The sequence below is a fragment of the Neovison vison genome, chromosome 1, assembly GCF_020171115.1.
Source record: "Neovison vison isolate M4711 chromosome 1, ASM_NN_V1, whole genome shotgun sequence".
Taxonomy (NCBI): Eukaryota; Metazoa; Chordata; class Mammalia; order Carnivora; family Mustelidae; genus Neogale; species Neogale vison.
In genome coordinates, this window is record NC_058091.1 from 71,060,348 (window position 1) to 71,084,719 (window position 24,372).

Consider the following 24,372-nt stretch of genomic DNA (forward strand, 5'->3'; position numbering starts at 1 on the left):
CTATATCATACTCTCCACTTACGAGAGATCATAGTAGTGGTTCAAATAAAAGATATTTGTTGTTTTAGGTGGAACCACACACACATACACACCATCTCCACACAGTATGTTTCATTGGCCACCTACTTCTCCTAGTGTCATTATAGAGGATTAGTATGTTTCAGTATTTTAATCCAGTGGAGTGGTTATTATTGAAATTCGTGTTGGCTCCTAGTGTACCAGGCCAACTTTGTGAGAGGATAGGTTTGGATAATTCTGAATAATTCTGATGGAATAGCATTGTATACAAAACACTGAAAGTGTTGGAGGCATAGGTCCTTTACTCTGTACTGGACTGTGACTCCCAGGAAGCTCTCTCTGGGCTTTTCGGGAAGAAAGCCTCACTCATTGCTGCCACAAGCAGGGCAAAGCACAGGACTGGAATAGTCAAACCTTGACTGAGGGTTCCCCATTTGCCAAAATCTGACAGCAGATCCTGGGTGCTGTTACAAACCTACTGACAGGCAAAAGGGACTTTCTTCTGCAAGAACTCATAATGCAAACAGACGTGCAGGGCACCCATGGACCAAAGGAATTATCCAAGTCCTATTAATACAAGAGCATTGATAATATTAATAATATGTATTATGACAGTCAAATTTATTCTTTTATTTTATTTTTTAAAGATTTTATTTATTTATTTAACAGAGTGAGAGGGACAGCGCGACAGGGAACACAAGCAGGGGGAAGAGCGAGAAGCAGACTTTCTGCTGAGCAGGGCTCAGTCCCAGGACCCTGGGATCAGGACCTGAGCGGAAGGCCAACAACTAAGGACTGAGCCACTTGGGCGCCAGGAAAGTCAAATTTAAGAATATTTCCATAAGAAAGGTACCAAACCCTGGGCTTGCTAAGACAATCTTTTCCCTTTTAGCAGAGCCCATGCTCTTCTGAATGGGGGTATGTACCGCAGAATGTGATTGATTGAGAAGAGGCAAAGAAGGTGTTATCATTGGCAAAGGACCCCAAAACAAATAAATCCCCATCTATAAGTTGGAAGCTGGTGCCCGTCCGAAGATGTGGTGATGGAAGTGAAGGACTCGTTCCAGAGCCTCAGGGCACAGAGAGGGAGAGCTCCAGTATCACATGCATCCTGGTAATTCGTGAAAACCCGTCACTGATGGGCACAGGCCTGTATTGTACAGCACGAGGCTCACTCTCTTTCTCCAACCCCAAACCAGAACTCATGTATTGCTTCACCCTGACGTGAAGGGGCGAATGATTTCTTTCCTCAGCAGGCCCAACGCGCGAGAGAACGGGCCATGCTTCAACACGAATGCCAGCAGCATTCTTTGGAGACCGTCTCGGGACCTCCTAACCGAAAATCCATGTTTCTAATTTAAGTAGGAGACAGTCATTGCTCCTACAGCCAGGGAGTATTTCAAATCCCTTCCTATTTGCAACGCCGTCTAAAAACAATCAACTCATCTTTCAAACTTGACCAAACTACGAATGGAATGAGGACTCGGTCGTCTCCGAAGGGTGCTCGTCCTGGCACTCAGCAGCTTACGTGTGGCTCACAGATGGCTTCTGTCTCATTCTGTGTAATCCAATCATCCTGCACGGCTGCGTCTCACACTTCGTCTCTGGGAGTAATTGAAAAGCTCACAGCGGCAATTGTCTCTTCTTCCAGATGTCGTCAGTAGGAAGAGCGTGCCTTTCGCCACCTTTCTGACAGAGGATGCGCCCATGGCTCTCCAGACCAGAGTCGCTCCGAGCAAGGTAAAGAGGAATGACTTCTTGGCGTTGGCTTCCTGTAACCGCCTCCCACGGGTGTAAGCAAATACGTTCTATAAATGGTGTCTCTGTCAGGAGGCAACTCGTTTCACTTTTGGCTGGGAGCTAAGGCAGAAAACATTCTGCAGCCCTCCTGGCATCCTGGGGTGATGGTGGCAATCTCGAGACACCGGTGCCCAAGAAAAGATACTAAAGCATTCAGATAAGGGGCGTTTAGCAGACCCTGTGTCACTCCCAGGCAAACCTTCTAGAAGGAACACCTGCACCTCAGCCTCTCGGGTTCCGAACTCATGACAGTTTGTCTTTCCTCTTTTTTGGGGCAGGGAATGGCTTTAATTTTTCCAACCTCTAAAAGATGTGCAAGATTTTAAAGGAGAAGTATTGAAACATTTTAAGCTGGTCGTTTGTTATTTTCTTTTTCCCTTGAGGCTAGTATTAATAGTTGTGTTCTATTTCAGTATAAAAATACCCCTTTAAAAAAAATCAAAGCACCTAAAACAAGGAAATTTGCAAAGCCTCAAAGCAGCTGTGTAAATTCATATAGGCTTTGGGCCTATAAAGATCTAGCCTTAAGAGAATGACACTCTGGAAAGTCAGATTTTTACTTAAAAATTAAATTACGTTTTATGAATTAGTGCTCCATTCATTTTAGTAAAATATCAGCTCTGTGTGTGTTTCCTCAAGCTTTTTCTGCTCACTGCCATCATCACAACATACATCATCACTTAGAAATGTTAAGTATGGCAACAGCTAAGAAAAATTTTCTAGGTCAGTAAAAACATTATTTCAGGGAAAATATTTTTAAAAATTTATTTTAAAAGTGTTTTAGACTATTCATAATTTATATAGAATTTGGGAATTAAACAAGCAATAATAACTTTTACTGAAGAGAAAAAAAAATTAAAAGGTAATACACTTTTCCTTAAGTAGCTTACATAAAGAATCAGGACTCTATATTTAGTTTGGGCTTAAACACACACACGCATACACACACACGCTCATATACACACTCTCCTTCCAGTGTAAATATTCAGGTAATTGCTGCAGGTCTTCAATTTTTTAGAATCCCAGAGCTTTTTGTGTCAAATCACAGCTATAGAACATTAAGCCAACATTGAATTCATTCAAAATTGGTGAGTTACTGAAAAGTCGATCTCATGATACATCCCTGTAAATTATGAGTTAACTTTCCTTAAGTCCTTGTTTATTGTCAGTATCATCATCTCAGGAACTATTCAGATACTCATAAATTAATAGTAATAGCAAAAGTGACCTTTATCCAAAGAGAATTCCAAGACTTAACAAACATTTATTGAGTGTATGCAATGTGCCAGGCATTGGGCTAATTAAATCCCCCCGTCCATATACTTTAAGTGAGAGAAAAGCTGACTCAAGGGAAAGAGCCATGGCCAAAGGCCATTTAATTAATTTGCTGTCTGGGGAAACAGCACAGGAACTGGGAAGAAAGCCCAGGTATGAGGACTGCTAAATTGTTGTTGAGAATACAATGTATTGTTGTTCAGAACTCCAATAGGATACATATTTCATAACTACATTGAACTAAATGCAAAGTTACAACTGTAAAGCAAATGTTGAATTTTAAAATGGCAGAGAAACACTGTTCCTGCATGTGACCATTGACATGAACTAGAGAATTTCATCCATACAGATACTTTTGAAGGGAACAACTATCAGAAGTCTGGATCAGACACTGTGGTCCTACAAGTGAGAGAGCCGTATTTCATGATTTCTCTGGAATTGCCCAAAGAACTAAAAAGTAAACTTTCACACGGGGAGGAATAGGGCAAGTTATGATCTGTTGAGTACATACAGTAGCCAATGCTAGGAGTTTTACACATGTTCTGAATACAAAACCTCCATGAGATTTTACATGTATTTTATAGATGAATAAAACAAAACACAGAGTAATTGACCAATGTCATAGACCTGCCAATGAGAAACTGGAAAAGAAACCCTACTGTTTCTGATCCTGGAATCTACCTGTTTTACAAATAGACTATAGACCATACTGAACTGAAATTTCATTATTATTTTTAGTTCTTTTCACTCATCATTACTCAAAATAAATTTATTGCCTACTAACCAAGAACTGAACAATAATTTTGAGGCTGAAGAATTAAACACGATTAAATCCATGTCTCTCTCTTTGAAAATCTGGAGAAAGGGGAACCTCTCTAAATAGGAATGCTACAAACAATGTGATTATGTAAAAAATATGCACAATGCTGTGGATGCAGAAGAAATAAGAAAGGATCGATTCTGTCCTACAGTAAGGGATGGAGTCGTGATATGATATATGAACTAGATCTTGAAGAATATACATATATTTGCTCTGTAGAGAAGGGTAAAGCTCTTCTACTTAATGGTAGCATTCTGCTCTGCAAAATCACATAAGGGTTTCCGGTTTTCACAGAATAAATAGAGAAAGTTATTATAAAAGAACTAGACCCAGAATTCCCATAGGTGAATTCCATAACTCCAAAGATCATATGCCCCAATGCTACTTAAATTATTTCTGAGTATAGAAAAAAAAAGAAAAGCCATAGATAATTTTATAAAACAAGAATTACTATGTCATCTAAACCTTTTAAAGATCATACAAAAAATAAACTATAGTTCAATCTTACTTAGGAATATAAAAGTAAAAATCTAAATAACATACAATATGAGCAAGTAATATTTATTCCAAAAATGTAAAGGTGGTTCAGTATTAGGTAATCCATTCACATAATTTACCATGTTTGTAAATCTAAGTAGAAAATCATAGAATCATCTTCATAGATGCTGAAATGGCCTTTGACAAAAGTTGACTACCATTACTGATTAAAACACTGAATAAAAGAGGAACTGATTATTTCTTCTTTGGTAACAATATATGTCTATAACAACATACACACAAACACACACGTTGCAGTCCTAAAAGCCAGTGTATTTCTCGATGGAGGCTGTTAGAAGCATTCACACAGTAAGGCCAAGAACGAGGAGACAAGGATACTCACTAACTCCACTACTATATGAAAATAAATTATTATTTTTAATAATAAATTTTATTAGAATGTTTAATTTAAAATATTTGTATTTAAATTCAATTAATTAACATAATGTATTATTGGTTTCAGAGGTAGAGGCCTGTGATTCATCAGTCTTATATAATACAGTGCTCATTACTTCATGTGCTCTCCTTAATGTCCATCCCCCCGTTACCCCATCCCCCCACCCCTCTCCCCTCCAGCAACCCTCAGTTTGTTTCCTATGATGAAGAGTCTCATGATACAGAGGTTCTAGCCAATGCAATCAGGTTGCAATATGCAACGGGGCCATAAGAATTGGAGTAGAAGAAGTGAAACTATATTTACAGATGATATTGTAGTGTATTTGAGCAATAGAAGAGGATCACTAAAAGCACTAACATAATAAAAAAATTATGTAAATTCTGTAAAGTGATACAGTATTAAAAACACAAACCAGAAGTCTTTATGTACATAAGCAATAGCTAGTTAGATGATACCACAAGATAAATCTTCTGTTAACACTAGTAACAAAAGTAGGATTTATTTAAGAACAGACTTAACAGGAAGTGTGTTAAAGGTATGTGAAGAAAAATTAAAATGCTTTTGAAAGATACACAAGTAAATTTGAATAAATTGGGGGATCTTGTTTATTTTTGAATAGCAGGAGTGAACATTATAAAGCTATCATTTATTCCCATATTACTAATAAATTTAATATTATCCCAATAAAAATAGCATAAAGTTGTTTTACGAAGATATTCAAGTAGATTTTGAAGCTTATTTGGAAACAAACATAAACATAAAACATAGCTATAGTATCCCTAACAAAGGACCGTGGGGGCACCTATATTAAAACATACTACAAAGCTTCTATAATTAAAACAGTGTGATATTGATCTCTGAATAGATAGAAAGACAGAGAAGTCATTGGAAGAGAATAGAAATCTCACAGATAGGCAAAAATACATATAGAAATATAGTTTAAAGGGGTGCCTGGGTGGCTCAGTGGGTTAAAGCCTCTGCCTTCGGCTCAGGTCATGATCCCAGGGTCCTGGGATGGAGCCCCACATCAGGCTCTCTGCTCAGCGGGGACCCTGCTTCCTCCTCTCTCTCTGCCTGCCTCTCTGCCTACTTGTGATCTCTGTCTGTCAAATAAATAAATAAAATCTTTAAAAAAAAGAAATATAGTTTTAAAAGGCGCTATCTCATTGGAACGTCAAGTTGTGTGACAGAAGACATACAAGGGCAAGGGTATACAAAGAAAATGATGGGCATGTCTGAAAAGAACACAAGAAATATAGGTGCTCAAATTTTGGACAATCTTAGTATCATCAACAAGAAGCATGACATTAGTGTGTTATAACACATGGAAAATAAAGAAACCTCACAAATTACCAAAAAATAGATGAATAAATAATAAATACACAAATTCAAGGTAAGAAGGAAAATCTCTCTATGAAAGAATATACTAATATGTAGAAGAAAAAAAAATTTGAGAAAATTACCATTTTATAACACCAACATAAATAATTGATTCAAAGTCTATCTATGGATGCTAAAGTCAGTAAATAGAAAAGTTTGGGGGGAACAGGACATTCACATAATCTCAAGTGTCACCACACAGATTACTTATTAATAACAAAGGATAAATACTGCAATTAAAATAGATCAGAGCAATATAAGTCAATCAGAGAAAGACAATTATCATATGATCTCTCTGATACGAGGAATTTGAGAAGCAGGGCGGGGAGTCCTGGGGGATAGGGAAAGCAAAAATGAAACAAGATGGGATCAGGGAGGAGACATACTGCAAGAGACTCTTAATCTCACAAAACAAACTAAGGGTTGCTGGGGGTAAGAGGTAGGGAGAGGGTGGCTGGGTTATGGACATTGAGAGGGTATGTGCTATGTGTAAGCCTGATGATTCACAGACCTGTACCCCTGGGGAAAAGAGTACATTATATGTTAATAAAAATAAAAAATAAATAAAATAAATTTAAAAAATAAAATAAAATAGATCAGCAAGCATCACCTTTACCTCGTGATCAAACTGACCATCACCCATGATGAGACAAAATAATACTATGTGTCTCCTCATGAGATACAGTGGGAAATATACAAGATTACCAATTAGAATTCTTCCCCAGAGATTTTTTTTTCTTTTATTATGTTCAGTTAGCCACTGAGTAATACATCATTTGTTTTTGATGTACTGTTCAATGTTTCATTAGTATCATGAGGAAATCATCAGACAAATCTCATGTATAGCACTAAAGAGATATGACAATTGAACTTAACGTGAAAATTTAATTAATTCTAGATTTTAAGGACAATTGAGGAAATTTGAATATGAATTCTGTGTAAATAATATTGTGTATCCATGTAAAATTTCTTGTGTATAATAATAATTTTGTAATTATATAGGAACTGTCCTTGCTCTTTTTGAGAGTTTGGGGAAAAAAATACCTGACGTCCCTGAAAATTTTGTTTTCACTTCCGGTCCTTGAGAAATAAATATGTTACAATTTCACATTACCTTTTCAGAGTTTCCCTACTCAACATTTTTGCAAAGGCTGTAGTTAAATTTTAAGCCACTTAAGGGGGCAAAAATGTGAATATTAATAAAAAGACTTATTTTGAAAATGTGTATTTCATGTAAAATACTTCGGTATAATGCAGTGTGAGAGATGTGTGTGTAGATTAACGCCAATCTGCATTCTATTAGCTGTTGATTAGCATCTGAAATATCCTTATCAGGAATCCACACTTGAAGCTCTTCTCAGGCAGTAGAAAAGTTATTAATGAAACCCATACCAGAGACTTTGTCAATGAGCATAAGAAAGAACTTATTTTTTTACTGATGAAATGAGCATTGTTCAAAGTATGCAAAATTGAATACCTGTCATTATCCTTACGTGAACAAGATATCCGAATCTGGGAAGCTCGGCCACCTAAATACCATCACAGGAGCACCCCCGGTCTAGAACCCATATTCTTGTTCTGTCCCTGTCCTCACCCTCCCACCACCTCCACAAGCACTATCCCTTCCCTCAACACACACACACTTCATGAAGAAATTTGTCGACTGATTTGGTCAGCGTAACTGATCCTGACTTCGGGATATCATTGCAATAGCCTCCAAGTAAATCTGACAAACACGAAGTATTTATCAAAAGTGCTGATAGGGAGTGGGAACTCCCTAAATTTTCAAAAGCAGGTTGTATAAATACCCTGAGGTTTATCGGCTAATACATTTTTGTATATTTGGCACAATTTTAAGAATGAATGACTTGCTATGATTGTAGCATACAATGTAGAATCCTAGTCTTTTATTTTTCATTAGAAATTTATAAAATGTAGAAAAGGAAGAAGGAAATATCATCATTAGATGATTTCAGCATCTAAAGACAAACACTCTTAAGATGTTTGTAGTTCCTATCAGATTTGCAGGTTTTAGAAACTGAGTCGAGGGTATGGGAGGGAAATGTAAAAGCCTCCACTTACTTTTAATCTCTGGAAGGTATAGATGTTGACAAAAAGAACCTGACAGCTCCGAGTAGCAATTTAACTGAGATTTGCTTGAATAATGGATTATGGGTGATTTTCACTTTTTTGGTGCTTCATGTTTTTATGTATTCCAAAATTTCCACAATGACCATTAGGTTCAAAGTCAGATTTGTTTATATTTTTATCTTTTGCGCTGAATACTTTGGGGACTGAATTAATGAATGTGTATTATTTTAATAATAGCTGGGATTTAGAAAACCAAAAAGGCAACTGAGGTCCTAGAGTATTTGCGATCCTTTTGAACTTCAGAGATTAGAGAAGTATTGAAGACCCGAACTGACTGAAAACTGTTAACCAATACCTGGAAACCGTTAACCAGTACCTGGAAACAAGAGAATTTGTTTCATCTTCCCCCACCCCCAGAACTACCCCAATCCTCATAACCAACTTTATGGTACTAGTTTTAATAGAGCCTACATCTGAACTTGGTTGCCCCATGTTTATCTTATTCATAGTTTAATAACAGGAAATAAGCCAGCAGCCTTGTCCTTCTGAGAAGTTTTTGGGTGTACTGACCCTTCCCTCAACCCAATTTGTGGGATGCCTTTTACATAGGTCCCCATGTTTTGTGCACGGTGAAATCTCTAACGGGATATCCCTGGTGCCTTAGAGAAGTTCAGCTGACTCAAAGATGGCCACCCATGCATGGTGAAGTCATTGGTGGAATAGCCCCCGTTCATTTAGCTCTATCCAACTCAGGTGCATATATCAGATAGTGATTATTTTATCAAATCAAGTTCTTGTTGTGTGTGTTTGCCCATGAGAGAGAAGTAGTTAACTGGGAGAAGAGTTGAAAGAAGAAATAAAGAGAGAAACAAAGACAGGAAGAGGTTCGTCCCAACAGGGAAATTCGGTGTGGTCATGTTAATTTCCAACCTCACAGTGTACCTAACTACCGAGTTCCTGTGGCCGCTGAATGGTGGGTGGCGAAGTGCAGCTGAACAGCTGTTGAGACAGTTCCCTTAATTGATTCCGACACTGTTTCCATTATCACCATTAAGAGAGTGAGCGTTTCTGATCCCTTCAACTAGAGGAGTCTAATGAACATATAGAAATTTGAAATATGACTTAGAGTACCAATGCTACAGATAATATTTTTAGAGTTTTCAGCATCTGCCCTAGCTGTAGATACGATGACCAGACTGATGGTCTCTAGCTCTTCTAATGGGAATGGGGATACTCTCTTCCCGCTAGGATTTGAAGTGCACTTAGTTAGACTTGGAATTATCCATTAAGATTACAGATTCTTTTTTTTTTTTTAAGATTTTATTTATTTATTTGACAGACAAAGATCATAAGTAGGCAGAGAGGCAGGCAGAGAGAGAGGAGGAAGCAGGCTCCCCGCCGAGAAGAGAGCCCAATGTGGGGCTCGATCCCAGGACCCTGGGATCAAAACCTGAGCCAAAGGCAGAGGCTTTAACCCACTGAGCCACCCAGGCACCCCAAGATTAGAGATTCTTAACCTGGGATCCATGCATGGACTTCAGAGGTTCTGTGAGAACATTGACATTGCACACCACGTCTTGCATATTTGTGAGCATATCTATTTTTCTGCATAGTCCATAGTTTACATTAGACATTCCACAGAATAATGAGCCCCCAAGGCTTAAAGACAGTATTGCCTTATTTTACAGATAAAAACATTACTCGGAGTAACTTTCCTGTAATCATATAAGTTGTTACTGCTAGAAACTAGGTCTCCATCTTCCATTAAAAATTTATAAAATACAGAAAAAAAGGGTGAGAGATCATCAATGATTTCACCATGTAAAGACAGACACCTTTAAGACTTTTCTATTTCCTACCAGAAATATGTGTTTAGGTTCAGAATCACACTTTTGAAAACCACATATTGATATATTGCTCCCCATTAGACTTGTACTAAATTCCACTCACACCAGCAGTCTAGAATAATGTCTATTATATTCACCAGAACAAGTGATTCTTTAAAAAAATATATATCTTGCCGACAGGAGAACAATGGTGTCTTATTGTTGTTTCAGTGCGCATTTCCTTATTATCTGTGAAGTAGAAGATTGTATTGGTTCGTTCCTGTTGGAAATCTCTCTCTCATCCATCTTGCCCATTTTGCTCAGGAATCCGGGTCTCCCAGCTATTCGTCCAATTCCCGTTTAGAAATTCTACCTGAGGAGGAGACTATAGGAGAAACCCACGTTCTGATTATCACCTGGACTTGTTCCTACGTCCTCAGTAGTTGTTTGCACTGGAATCATCTGAGAGGATCATTAAAATCCAGTTACCTGAGCTCTACCCAGTATCTACAGAATGCTAACATTAGACATGGAGTGTGAGGAATTTCGTATTTTCATAGGCAAACACTGGGTGTTTCTTAAGAATAATGAAATTTGAAAACCACTCACATATAGGTCGTGTGAACTGATTTAAATATGAAGAGTGTGGACCGTTCGTTGTGATTCTTACTAACAGCTCTGTGTCATTGCGCAGCCAAGGTTATCTCCCTTCTGTGAAGTAGTTTTGCCCTCATGACGAGAACCAAAATACTTACTTTCTGACTTGGAGTTAATAAACATGATGCCAAATTGCAACTTTTCTACCAACAGCTTTGAGAACATCACTTTGTTTCTCTGAACCTCTGTTTCTTCATCTGAAAAGAGGTGATTATTATCCTAGGTCAATCTTACTGTTTATTTTGAGGGGTAAGCTAATCTATACATGTATACTTTAAACAGTCATGTAAATATTGGATATATTTATTTGTTCTAATTGTTTGTTGTGTGATAACTTTGGGCATGATGTCAACACTCCATAACTATCTGGTGACTGATTACCATCTTATTGTTCAGCCAAGACTGCTCTTATATGAGGTGTTGTTCCGTGTTGCCTGACCTGTCATAATGGATACTCCTTAACTCATCTGCAGTCTGAAAATCAGCCATGCTTCCCTCAACCCTTAATACTGTAATGAGTCAGTCAACTGTGTGCCAGGAACCAGACCAGATACTCATTAGTGAGCATACGGGACACACCCCGTTCCTCCAGATAAAATGGGGTTAAGTATCATAGAACAATTAGACTCCATATCTTTTAGCTAATTCCTTGAAGAAATACCATAAGATATGTGGAAGAGATCCCTCTGGGGTGTTATGAAATGACATAACAAGAAAATTTCAAAAGATAATAATGAAGAGAAGGATGAGAGGTAGCTATTGACTCCAGAAGAATGGAACGAATATGAAATTTTCCTTTTTTTCCTCTTAAAGATTTTCTTTACTTATTTGAGGCAGAGGGGATGGTGGTGTAGAGAGAATCTGAAGCAAATTCTGCATTGAACACGGAGCCGGATCCCACAGCCGCAAGATCATGACCTGAGCTGAAACCAAGAGTCTGACACTTAACTGACTCACCCAGGTGCCCTCAGGTTTTCCTTTTCTGAATTAAGCCCAGAGTTAGAAGGTGGAGAAGGAATAACAAAGTCTCTTCCAGACCAGGCAGTTTCTTTGAGACCGACAATGAAACAAGCCACTCTATAACATTCACACTGAGTGCTATGCCGGGTAACCTACTGACCATGGGGATCAGGTGAGTAACAATCCAGGTGCTACACTGCTATGTGCCACCGAGGCCAGACCTTCACCCACAGACTTTATAGAGCAAAGGGTAGTTATATAACATGGCGCCATTTGTGCACCCAAGGGGAGATCCAAACAAGCCTTCCCACATTCTGGTCCGAGCATGCTTTAACCTCCACATAGCCCTGAGGGAGGTCACTGGGTGGGCATGAACAAGATGGAGACCCAAAGATGGAGTCAGTATTGTCAGCACTCCTATACCAGTCAAACCAGTTTGGAAACTGGCAGGAGAGTCGAATGAGGTACGCAGCTGGGGCACTCAGGCTCCACGGAAGCTCTGAAACCCAGAAGTCACCACCTGGATCTACTAGTTCTGGTTTGGGCCATTCAGAGACTTCAAACTAAAAGAGTTTGTCTTTAGGGCAATGGCAGGAAAGATGGCATCACAATATTTTGCATCAAAAAAGATGGCAGTGTAAAGATGACTTTTAGCAGACAGTGTTTTTGAAAGCAAATTATAAAGTATTTACCATATCCTAAATTTGCACATTTTGTAGACTTATGCATATATATTCTATTCTCAAAATAGTTTTGTTATTATGCATAAATAAAACAACATGGGGGCTCTTTAATAAAGTAATTGCATTTATAATGATCTGTATTTACATATGATAAACCTCCAATCATTGTAACACCCTAAAATATTAACATCATCAGATATTCAGTCAAGTTCGAAGAGCCAAATGTCATATTTTTTATGCTTTATTTGGTTCAGGACCCAAATATGTTTTTTGAAGGAATAATAAAGACTTTGGCACTTGCTAAATATCTAGACTTCTATGAACTCTGATTCTTGTATATTAGTTTTTCCTGAAGTACAAAAATAATTGTATCATAATGAAGTTATATATTCAGTCATTTGGGTAGCATTATCTTTCCTTTGGTAGTTAAATACAGTTATTTTTCTGTCTCTGTCACTAAATAAATGTATGATGTTGGGCCATTCACTCAACCTAGTCAAGAATCAGTTTCCATCATTTTAAAAAGAAAGTGTTGAAGTAGAATTGCCTATTCAAAATTCTTCTATCAAGAACCTAGCAGGTGAGAGGAAGGACAGTACAGGGCAAAGAAGAGCTTTGCATCCAGCTGCTCTGAGCTGGAGCCCTGCCACAGATAGGACATTGAGCTAAGTTTAACCTCTCTTGCCTCAGTTTCCAAATCTGTGAAATGCAGATGATAGTTCCACATATCCACAAAGGTTTTCATGTGTGCACATCATGGTGGGAATGGGGAAGGGTGGATGAATTGAGAAATTATGGTGATAGGGCTTGAGACATAGTAATCCAACAATAAATAGCAAATAGAGTTACACTATCAACCATTTGGGATGGGGTTGAGGGGATGAGGTTGGAAGGAAAGGCAATAGCAGTGGTTAGAACTGCCTTGTCTAAAAAAGTGGCTGTTAGCCACACATGGCTACTGAGCACTTGAAAGGTGGCTAGTCAAAATTGAGTTGTGTTGTCAGAAGTACTCCGAGTTTCTAAATGTAGTATGAACAAAAGCCATAAAACATCTCATTAATAATTTTTAATCTTTAGTATGAGTTGACAGTATAATATGTTGGGTTATACTGGCCTAAATAAAATATTAAAGCAGCACTCTGTCAATTCCCCCAACCAGAGCTCTCTCTGTAGGTAGCTATCTGTCAACTCATCATTCTTGCCGTTAGATCAGTGGTTCTCAACGTGTGGTCATAGAAACAGAGCATCCAGCATCCCCTGGGAACTTCTCAGAAACACAAATTTCTGGGTCCCATCCCAGACCTACTGAATCAGAAACTCCAGAACTGGGGCCCAGAAATCTGTGTCCTAGCAGGCCTCAAGGTGAGTCTGATACTTATCCATTTGAAAAACACTGCCAGGTTGAGTTTCTATGCTTGGGACCACATCCCATTCACTCTGCATTGCCACTCAGTCCAGTGACTATTTGTCAAATGAAAGAATGGATGAATGAATCCTGATGATGTGGGGCCATCGGAGGATATCCAGCAGGGGAATATCATGGTCTGATTACCTTTTAGAAAGTTACGTTTGCAAGCTGCGTAGAGTAGAGATTATAGGAAGAAATTACTAGAGGCAATTGAATTTGCTCATAGGAAAATTATTATTTGAAAATCTAAATATAGTATTCAAGTGGGAAAAAAGTAATTATTTTAAAAATTAGGCCTTGCTTTTCAAAGCATTTCTTTTAAAATAACTTTATAATGTGTAATTTTATTTATGTATACTGTTTTATACTGTTTTGTAAATTTGGGGGAAAAGTAGACACACCTATATGTAAAATTTGTCAATAAATATGTTTTCCCATAAATTATGATTTCATTTTTAAAAGAATAGCTACAAATGTCTTATACATATGTATCACAAATGTCTGGATTACAAAAGTAAAATTTTAAAGCAAGTGAGTGTATTTTAAAATATTTAAATTTTTATATTAACATAGAAAGAAAAATAATTTCATGTTAGTATATTAGTATAGAAACTGTATATTATTTATCTTATTTAAGATTGAATTAAAATATAGGAATCATCTAGAAATATTTCAACTAGAGGCTATTAATGCTCAAATTAAAAGAAAAACAAATTGATGTTAATAAGTAGAATAAAGAGTAAAGCAATCCCAAGGACACATTACCCTTAAGAAGCTTTTAAGGCTGTAGAAGCACCAGTGTTGTTCCCTACCACATACCCATTTTCCATTGGCAGATTCTTATCCCTACATTTGGGAATTTGGGCACATTAAATGTGGGTATGGAAGGGGCGTCTAGGTGGCTCAGTGGGTAAAGCCGCTGCCTTTGGCTCGGGTCATGATCTCAGGGTCCTGGGATCGAGCCCCGCATTGGGCTCTCTGCTCATTTGTATGTGTTTATGTATTGTGGATATCAATCCTTTGCTCCTCTCTCTCTCTGCCTACTTGTGATCTCTCTCTCTGTCAAATAAATAAATAAAATCTTAAAAAAAAAATGTGGGCATGGAAGTTGAACCTTCAACTTAGGTAAAACTTTCACATATTCTCTTGACCTTTAAAAAATCTTCTCTACAAATCAATGTTTCCATATTGATTCCACCACCTGGAAGACATCATGAGTTGCCTACCTTGTAGTAGATCCCACTCCCCTTTTTCCTTCCTTGCTAATAATTGCTAATAATTTTTATTTTATAGCAATCGGTGCTAAGCCCTGGGAGCAAAGTCCCAATGTTCTAAATCCATCATGGTAGACCCCTTTACTCTTTGTCTGTGATTGTTAAAGATGTGTGCACATGACCCCAAGTCATGGTCAGTGAGACATATTGGGACATCTGATGGGGGTTTCTAGGAAAGATTTTTATTCTCTAATAAAAGAAAGAGAGCTATGAGAAGATCTCATGCTTTTACTTATTCCCTTAAAAAGGATTGTGTCAGCCATCATGAAATGACAAGGCTATGCAGGCATTAAAGACAGATTGAGGTGTTAAGCGTTCAAATTTGCAACCAGTAATAAGTCCTAGATATTGAGTGCACAGAATAAGAAAATATAGACAACAATATTGTATTATAATCATCAAATTTTCTAACAGACTAGATCTTAATTGTTCCAACTGCAAAAATATATAATTATGAGACAAGGTGAAGAGCAAACTATCACTACAATGGCACCCAATTATAGTATATAAATGTATCAAATCAGCATGTGGTACACATTAAATTTACACAATATTTTATGTCAAATATATTTCAACTAAAAATAATAAAATAAAATAAATGGATAAATAAAAGAATAAGGCTAGGAAGAGACAAAGGGTCATGAGGGAGGGAAACTGGAGTGGGAGATACAGAAGGGTAAAAGGGAGATGAGAATGATGGGCACAAGGAGAAGAGACTTGGCCAAGGGAAGACTACAGGCAAAGAGTAGGAGGGGCTAGGGACGACAGCGGTGTGCGGGGGTTGGGGGGCTGGAATCCTGAAGGTGTTAGAACTTTTTAGTCCTGGTTTCCTCTGGTTCGCTTAGGCCAGACAATTCACCCATTTTTAAATAGTTGGAAAAAGTAGGTTTGTTTCCTAGAGTCCATAGTCTCTCATGGTTCGTCTGATCTGAGTGTTTTAGAGGGGAAAGGGCATGGGGTGTTAGGTGAGCCTGGTGGTGGGTATTAAGAAGGGCACGTCTGACATGGAGCACTAGGTGTTATAGCAAATCATGGATCATGGAACACTACATCAAAAACTAGTGATGTACTATATGGTGACTAATATAACATAATAAAGTTTTTTTAAAAAATAAGAGAAAAAAATATAAGCTCCATAAAGACAAAAAAAAAAAAAAAAAAAGGAAGAAGTAAGTTTTGGTAAGTCTGTAAACTTAGTCCATTCAGCCAAATGGTTGTGGTGTGCTCTGTGCTAACTCTCTTCTCTTCTTGCATCTAGTGGAGGGCTCCTCTGTGCCTAGGCCAATTAAAAGATCAGATAAATTTGGTGAATTGGTCATTCAGAGAAAACGAATAATGCTAAAGTGTTTAAGTATTGACCAAACAAGAAGACTTTTGAAAAGATAAAAAGAGAAAAGAATACACTGGAAAATTTCCATGTGAAATGCTGACATTTTTATTATATTCATAAGAATATATTTCAGAAGATTAATAGTGAGGTTCAGACATTTTCAATTGTTTATTGGCTTTTTAAATGTTTATTCATGTGAACTGCCTATTTATATACTTTGTCCATTTTTCTCTTGGTTTGTGAGTCTTTTTTCATTTGTATGTGTTTATGTATTGTGGATATCAATCCTTTGCTCCTAATATATATTGCAAATATTTTATCCCATTTTACCTCTTGGCATTTAAGCCTTTAATCCATTTCAAGTTTATTTTGGTGTCTGGTACAAGACTGGAATCTAATGGGGCTTTTCTGTCTAGAAGTTAGACAATTTTCACAACACTGTTTGTTAAGTAATCCATCTGGTCCCCATTAATCTACAACGCTTTCTTCCAAAGTCTCATATGTGGCAGAGGCCATTTTAGGACCATCTATTGTGTTTTAGTCAATAGCTCTGTAAACTCTTGCACACAGGTTCTGTTATTACTGTGTTATTATGTACTTTTTTGTTCATACTTTTCAAAATTTCTCAGCTGTTCTCCTATTTTGACTATTATGATAGCTGTAATTATGATCATTTTGTCAAATTCAATTGTAAATGTTAGCATGTAGGAAGTGTGTTGTGGGAGAGGGAAGGCAAGTGATACGGATTTTTCTACTGCATTAATCCTTGGTGCAAATGTGGACCACGCTAGCCTCTCCAGTCAGAGAAACTTTCCTTGTGGACTTTGAAGTCCTTCCCACCCCATGGGTCTCCAAGCAAAACAAAGCCAGCCAACACCATGGACTGGGCGGCCATCGTCTCTTGTTTGTCAGACTCATTACCAACAACAGTATGAGAAAGCCTAGGCTCTTGGAGCTCACGCTTGTGTTCTCTGCAGCTTGTTTTGCAGAATCTTCTTGTATGTGTGATCCTCTTCTATACCATGTACTACGCAGTTCTGGGCACGTGTGGCATGATGCTCAAGTAAGTTGCTTTCCAACAGAATTAAAAAGCTAAGAGTGAATCTGAAAGGAGTTTATATTTGACACCCAATGTGCCTTTATGGAATAGACGGTGCAATATTTTAAAAATGGTATATTTTCACACCTTTTTAAAGGAAAGATAGCAAATGTGTCATCTTCGAAATGATAAAAGCCACAACCATGAAATGATGTGGTTGGATAGGACCAGACAGGACTGCTCCTCTTCTTTGGAAGATAGTGATGGAAAGAAAGTGAAGCTCTTACTCCCTGAGCTGGTATTGAAACAGAGCAGATTTGAATGAGAAGGGGATTTAGAGATAATCTACATCCAATTTAAATATTTTCTAATATGTACTGGAAATACCTCTTGGTACCAAATCAGGAGACCTATCTTCTAGCCCAGGTTCTTACTTTCTGGAAAGATTTTAACTAAGCCATAGAGCTTCTCTTAATTGTCTTCATTTGTCAAATGGAAGTAATTGAGCAAAAGAGAGTTACTATAAAGACAAAGTAAAATATGTATTTTCAGTATTGTTTCTATGTAAATGTGAAGCATTTTTTTCAGAGCTTTTTTTTTTTTTTTTTTTGTCTTGCTATGGTTGCATTTTGCCTCTACAAATTTAGGTCGCCAATAAATTGATTGTCTTGAAATACATTATGTAGATTTACAAATAATTTCTCAGAAGTCGAGTGTTTATATAGTTTAATTTTATGGTGCAAGAAAGGAGTTAGGACCCTTTGATTTCAATATGCAGATTAGTAACCAAAAATAATTATACCAAGTTTTGCAATGGGAATAATGTTTTTCAGCATGCTTGCAGGCAAACCCACTGAGGAAGCATCTGTGCTCACATACAGCCTCAGCTCTTCCTGGGACTGGAGACAGTGAAGCCATGCCTGGAGCAGGGAAGAGCTAAGACTCTTCAGGGCTCTCTGAGCCTGATTTCAGGGATTTGTAGTTAACGTGACTCAGAGGAGAGGAATTTTAAGTTCTTGGGCCTTAAAGCTCCAGGAGGCAGCTAACTGATTGACCAGCTGCACACAACTACAAACAGGCACCATAGAGGGTGTATATTTATAGACTCAGATTTTACAACCAAAAGAGATCTCAGAGATTAACCTTTTCAATTTACAGAGAAGACATGAAAGTTCAGCTTCTAATGGAACTAACTTGCCTGAATTCCCAGTTTCACAACCCCATCAGGTTTAGAACCTGGGTCTGGTTGATTTCCGGGCTGATGCTCTTGCCACAGGATTGGGTTACGTCCTCTTCCCATGTTTGATGGAAAGGACTTTCAAGATGATAGCTAAGGGCTAAGTACCCCCCCACCCAGGAGACTTCACTAGACAAATAAGACAACAGAATTAAAAAGATTATTTGGCTGCCAGCTTCTACATGTGCCACAAGGTGGCTAAAGCTAATGACTTATCATGTGAAGAGCAATATTCAAAGCCTTAATGTGGGAAGTTATGAACTGCCTCCCCCGGAGTAAACTATTCTCATTTGTAACATCTTCAGGGTATATGAGCTGGATGTCCTGGCACCATTTGATTTCAAAACAAACCCCTCATGGCACAACACAAATTATAAAGGTAATTGGTTTTAATTTCCCATCTTTGTCAATTAGCGAGTTAAATGCCTCAAAAAAACAAAATATTTTTTGTTTTGTAAAAATTTACAACATATCAAGCCTTCTTCTCAGCCATCTGTATCTTATATCTGACTTCAAAAATTAATGTGGAAAAATGCCATCCCAAATTTTAAAGTGGCTATTCCTGAAAGATGGGATACAATGGAGTAGTGGAATAAATGAATAGAATTATTATAGGAATTTCTGTTTGGTGATCTTATAGGTATATTTTTTGTACATTAAATATTTTTCAAAGAAGACTGATTTAATATACTGATATAGAGAAATGCTCATGAGATATGGCATGGAAAATGAAGATGACGATAGTGTTTGTGTAGTGTAATTATTCATTTTTGTAGAACAGAGTAAAATACATGGTGTCAGTGGTAAGAAATCTGGAGAATTATGCAACAAACTGTTATCTCCCAGCTGGGATGACAGAGGACTTTCATTTTCTGCTTTGTACATTTCTGCTTAGCTTGATTTTTCTTTCCAAAGTAGGGGGGAAATGTTCCAAAGGAAAAGTAATATGTGAGAGTATACTAAGAAAAAAATTATCTCTTTAAAATTCATAATATTGGTTAAAAAATAATTATTAATTAATACCTACTGTATTCATAAGTCTTATATGTTAATAATAACAGCTACTTATATTGAATATATGTCAAACATACTTGTTTGGGGGGATTCACGGTGAGTTCATCCCATCTTTAGAAAAATGAGATTTTAATGTTATTTCCATTATAAAATAATACACATAAATTAATGAAAGCTTATAAAATACCCACAAGTAGAGAGTAGAAAAAGAAGAAATTCAATCACAAACTTACTTTCTAAACAAAATTATTCTTAACAGTCTATCAAATTTCTTCCTACTCTTTTTTTTAATAAATTGTGGATTTTTTAAACATTACAATTCTTTAGAAAACCACTGGACTTTTTTTTTGGAACAGATATGCAAATGTACAAAAATTGCCTCAAGCCAGAGAAACCAGATTTTTTAATATGACTTGCACAGGAAACTTGGTCAGTTAAAATTACTGAATTCAAATTAAAAAGCTTTAGAACAACCTCCTCAAATGGGTAACCTTGTTTGGTACTATTATCAATTGAATTTTAGATAGACAAGGAATATGTTAGGAAAAAGAGACTTTCATTCTAATGAGACACAAGAGGTCTAACAGTCCATCTTAAGTTTCTCTTTATATGCTTTCCTATTGAAGATAGAATTAACTTATTTTCTATCAAAACTGTCCACAGTTGATAAGGGAATAGTCACAATAAAGAGTTAAGTAAGAGCTATATGTGTGTTTTTGGGGAGGGGATTGAAAACTCAACTGTTAGTATTTAATTCTTGCCTTTGGGTCAGTCCATGAAAGATAGGAATGACACAGCTTATTGGAAAGGCTGTGTTTTTACATAGTGGAGATTAGTGAAGATCCCAGGATGTCTGGCACAGTTTATATTCTTCTCTCCTCTCACAAAACACTAACATTTGTACAAAGATATCAATAAAGCCTTAGCCCATTAGATCTTTAATTTTGGGCTTGGGGAGATAACTGCCATAACTCTTCAAAGTTGTTACTTTGAGAATTTAGACTTTAATCTCAGAGATAAAGTGTAAGAGTAATCTCAGAGCCTTGGGCATGTAGTTAGGGTCAAGTTTCTTGTCTGTTTCAATGATTTTCATCACCCAGGAGAATAGGTTTAGCAAGGACACTGGAAAGTTTAAGTCTAGTTAAGACATTTTGATTACTAATATCTTTCCTTTGCATGGCAGAAAATGGGCTACAAATTGCTTTCATTTCAAATTAAAATCCTCCCAACAATTTCTTGAGGTAGATAAGAAAGCACTTCACTTCCCAATTATAGAGAAAAAAACAAGACTGACCCAGAGGTTAAAATTGTATTCAAGGTTTTATAACTCCTAAGCTCAAAGGCAAGACTATAACACTGGTATCCTGACTTTAAATTTTGTATTACTTCTTTTAAATCAGGCTTTCTTTCATATTATAAACAAAGCATAACCCTTTTTCATCAATATATGCAAATACAGCTTGTTCAAGACTAAAATCAATGTCTTCAAGCAGCTGTGAGTTAACCTATAAAATCTGTCAATCCTGATAAAACAGGCATCTCCATTTCCCTATAATAATCTGGAGGCTCTGTGAGCCACTGATAGAGGTAGAAGTGAAAACGTGTTGGGAAGAGGTGGTGTCAGTATGAAACAGCAATGGAGTTCCTTCCACAGCTTCAATTTTAGGGAACAGGACATGCTGAACTGAACTTTCTTCCCATATGATAAAAAAGGAGTTGGTATGAATTCTCCCTCCAACTTTTTAAAACCCGGTAAGTAAAATTAAATCAAATTGAGGAGCAGTAACTGTAAGGCTTTTCAAAAGGATGGCACTTGGGACTTGCTCACTTGTTAGTGCCTAGCTCAGCACAAAACAATCACTGGTTTGCTGGTTAATAAAATTATTTATGCACAAAAGGATAGAATATTATTATTTTACCTCTTGCTTTGAAAAATGGAGAGTTTGCCTGTCTAGATTCGTTGATCCCTGAATTATAAGAACATACTAATCATTTGCTGCATTATTATTAAAAAAAGAAAGATAATTTTTACAGAAAGTCAAGCCATTACAAAGGGACCTTGATAGTATGCCACATACATATCTTGCACATGTTTGATGGGTCTCTCCTTTGAAACCACGATAGTCTTAAAGATCCATATCAAAGCCAAGACGTTAAACATTGACCCTTCACATGTTCAAGGCTCTTAGAGATTTGTGGTCCTGACCTGTAAGTTACTAGCTCTTGATACATGTTGTGGAGACCACTCTGAGACAACTGAGTGGATATAGAAGAGTGTCTCCATCCACACAACTCATTTTTGAGGCTTCCTTTCATCCAGGGTTATTCGTTATGTGTCCCAGATGACTATCTGAACATGCCGTTTTGTTATAAAGACACGAAGGAACTCGTTTCCAAGAAAGGCAATAATTGGGACCAAAGAAATGTTAAAAGTCATTGAAATCTTACATTTCTTTTTTCATTTCTGAAAACTCAGAACTGAATTTTTTATTAGTTTTTAATATAGATTAAATAGAGAGTTGCAAATCTAATTACAGACCAGCATGTATTGGTTACATAGTAACTTTTCTTCATTGAATTTTACCTTTAAATTGATAAGCACATAAACAATGACTCTTGGAACACTGAAAAAATAAAATTTCTTTAATAATGGTAAATACAGAGAATGTGAAACAAATTATATACTGTAATTTTTCTGTGAGTCAAAGGATTATTAAGAGACAGAATATGTTAAAAAGTTCTTATCCAAATTTGGGGGTTGTTAAGAGATGGGATATTTTGGAAATTCTTACCAAAATTTCTTTGCACAATCTTACTAATTGTGTTTCAGAACTGTTAGTTTCTTTAAGTCCCAAATAATTATATTCCTTATTCTATTTGCAGTTCTTCTAGTCTCAACACAAGTCACCTACTTTGTTTGAGGATTGCTCTTCGTTCTAGTTGTAGAAGAATGGGTCTGGGATTATGCTGTTTCAGTAACTATTCTCCATGTTGTCATCACTTCCGCTGGTAAGCAAAATAAACAAAGAAAATATGTTAAATCTGATTTTGTACCTAAATTGCTTCACAAGAGTAAAACTTGTTAGCATAGTGTCCTCTGATGGCTTAATCATCAAAACTGATGCTAGTTCTTCCCTCCCTCCCCACCCTTCTCCCCAGCTAAGTTCCGTACTTCCTGGGAGTGGTTTTGATTGGCTGCATCTTCCGATTCAAAACTGTACTGAATGTAGATGTTTCCTATTCTTCTCTCATGTTCGAAAAAAATAAAATTTCTTTAATAATGGTAAATACAGAGAATGTGAAACAAATTATATACTGTAATTTTTCTGTGAGTCAAAGGATTATTAAGGGACAGAATATGTTAAAAAGTTCTTATCCAAATTTGGGATAAGCTTGTACACAGTTTGCCTCCGTTCGGAATACTTTTCTTCCAGAACCTTCCTTGAGGCAGAAATTGACCAAAGACTGGGAACTGGACCCCAAGGAAACCCATACTGGCAGGCTTGCGAACTTTCCAACAATAGTTATTTTACCAAGAATACTATGTTCTTAAACAAGGGGTTTTATTTCTTCCTGCGATCTTTGGAGTCAAAGGAAAATGGATTCAAATTCCAATCCTACCTTTTTATGAAGTGTGTAGTCTTAAGGGAAGTCACAACATCATTCACATTAGTTGCCTGCTCTATGGAGCAGGGAGACCTAGGGACATTTCCATGAGAATGAGAAATTGTCTGACATAGTGTCTAAGCAGATCATAATTACTCAATAAATGACAGTTTAATCCATTCTTTCATTTATCTATTCAAAACTTACTCTTCTGTCATAACTTTTCTCCCTTCCTATCTTCCATTATTTAAAAAAAAAAAAAGGTACTAGTCAAATGATGGGTGGGAATCAACCACAAGCTAAAATTAAATGTTATTTTTTTTTATTAGCAACTTAAATTACTCTTTTTTTTTTCAGTGCTGTGGTCTACTTATGACTTCATCAGTCTCCAATTTAAGAATACACAATTTCCCAGTGAATTATTACATCCTAGCATCACTATTATTAGAGAATTCTCGTGCATCAATCTCCTTGTCCCCAGACACACACTCCCCTTTAGTAACTTTCAGAACTACTAAACCCCATATCTCAATTTCTCTATTTTACTTGGGGGCTAAGTTTACATGAAAGACGACCATGGGATATTTGCAAAAGGGCTCTGAGGCATAGGGTGGCTGAATCTTCAAGGTTGAGACAAGGCATAGGTTCCAGACCCAGAAAAGTTACAAGGTAATTGTCTAACACATGGCACATAGAAAATACTTAATAAATACAGCTAAACAGAGTTCAGAGTGAAGTGGCTCAGAACTCCAGAGAAAGTCAGGTGTTGAGAATTCGGGATGGCCTTAGGATTATCTTTTATATAACACTCAAATCAATTCTGTGAGCTGACCCAAGAACCTGACAATTCATAACATCCTAACATCTCCTAGAGGAGGAGTTTCAGGTATCTTATTTAATAAATGACTTTGTAAACTATGATCTAAGTATAGCTTTGGGGCTAGCTGATTTCATGAATGTGAAAAAAAATTCTCTTTGTCATGTGGATATGATCTGACAAAACAAATATTTCTTCATGTG

General features: G+C 36.9%; 1 protein-coding gene across 1 annotated transcript in view; it reads left to right on the forward strand.

Annotated features, from left to right (window-relative positions):
* The window catches only part of TMEM244 (transmembrane protein 244), a 45,755-nt gene that overhangs the window by 21,267 nt on the left and 116 nt on the right, over nucleotides 1-24,372 (forward strand). Inside the window, 5 exon segments of the mRNA XM_044237734.1 lie at nucleotides 1,670-1,758; nucleotides 13,681-13,806; nucleotides 17,434-17,490; nucleotides 19,009-19,111; nucleotides 22,630-22,755. Coding sequence (XP_044093669.1) covers nucleotides 1,670-1,758; nucleotides 13,681-13,806; nucleotides 17,434-17,490; nucleotides 19,009-19,111; nucleotides 22,630-22,755 — 501 coding nt within the window.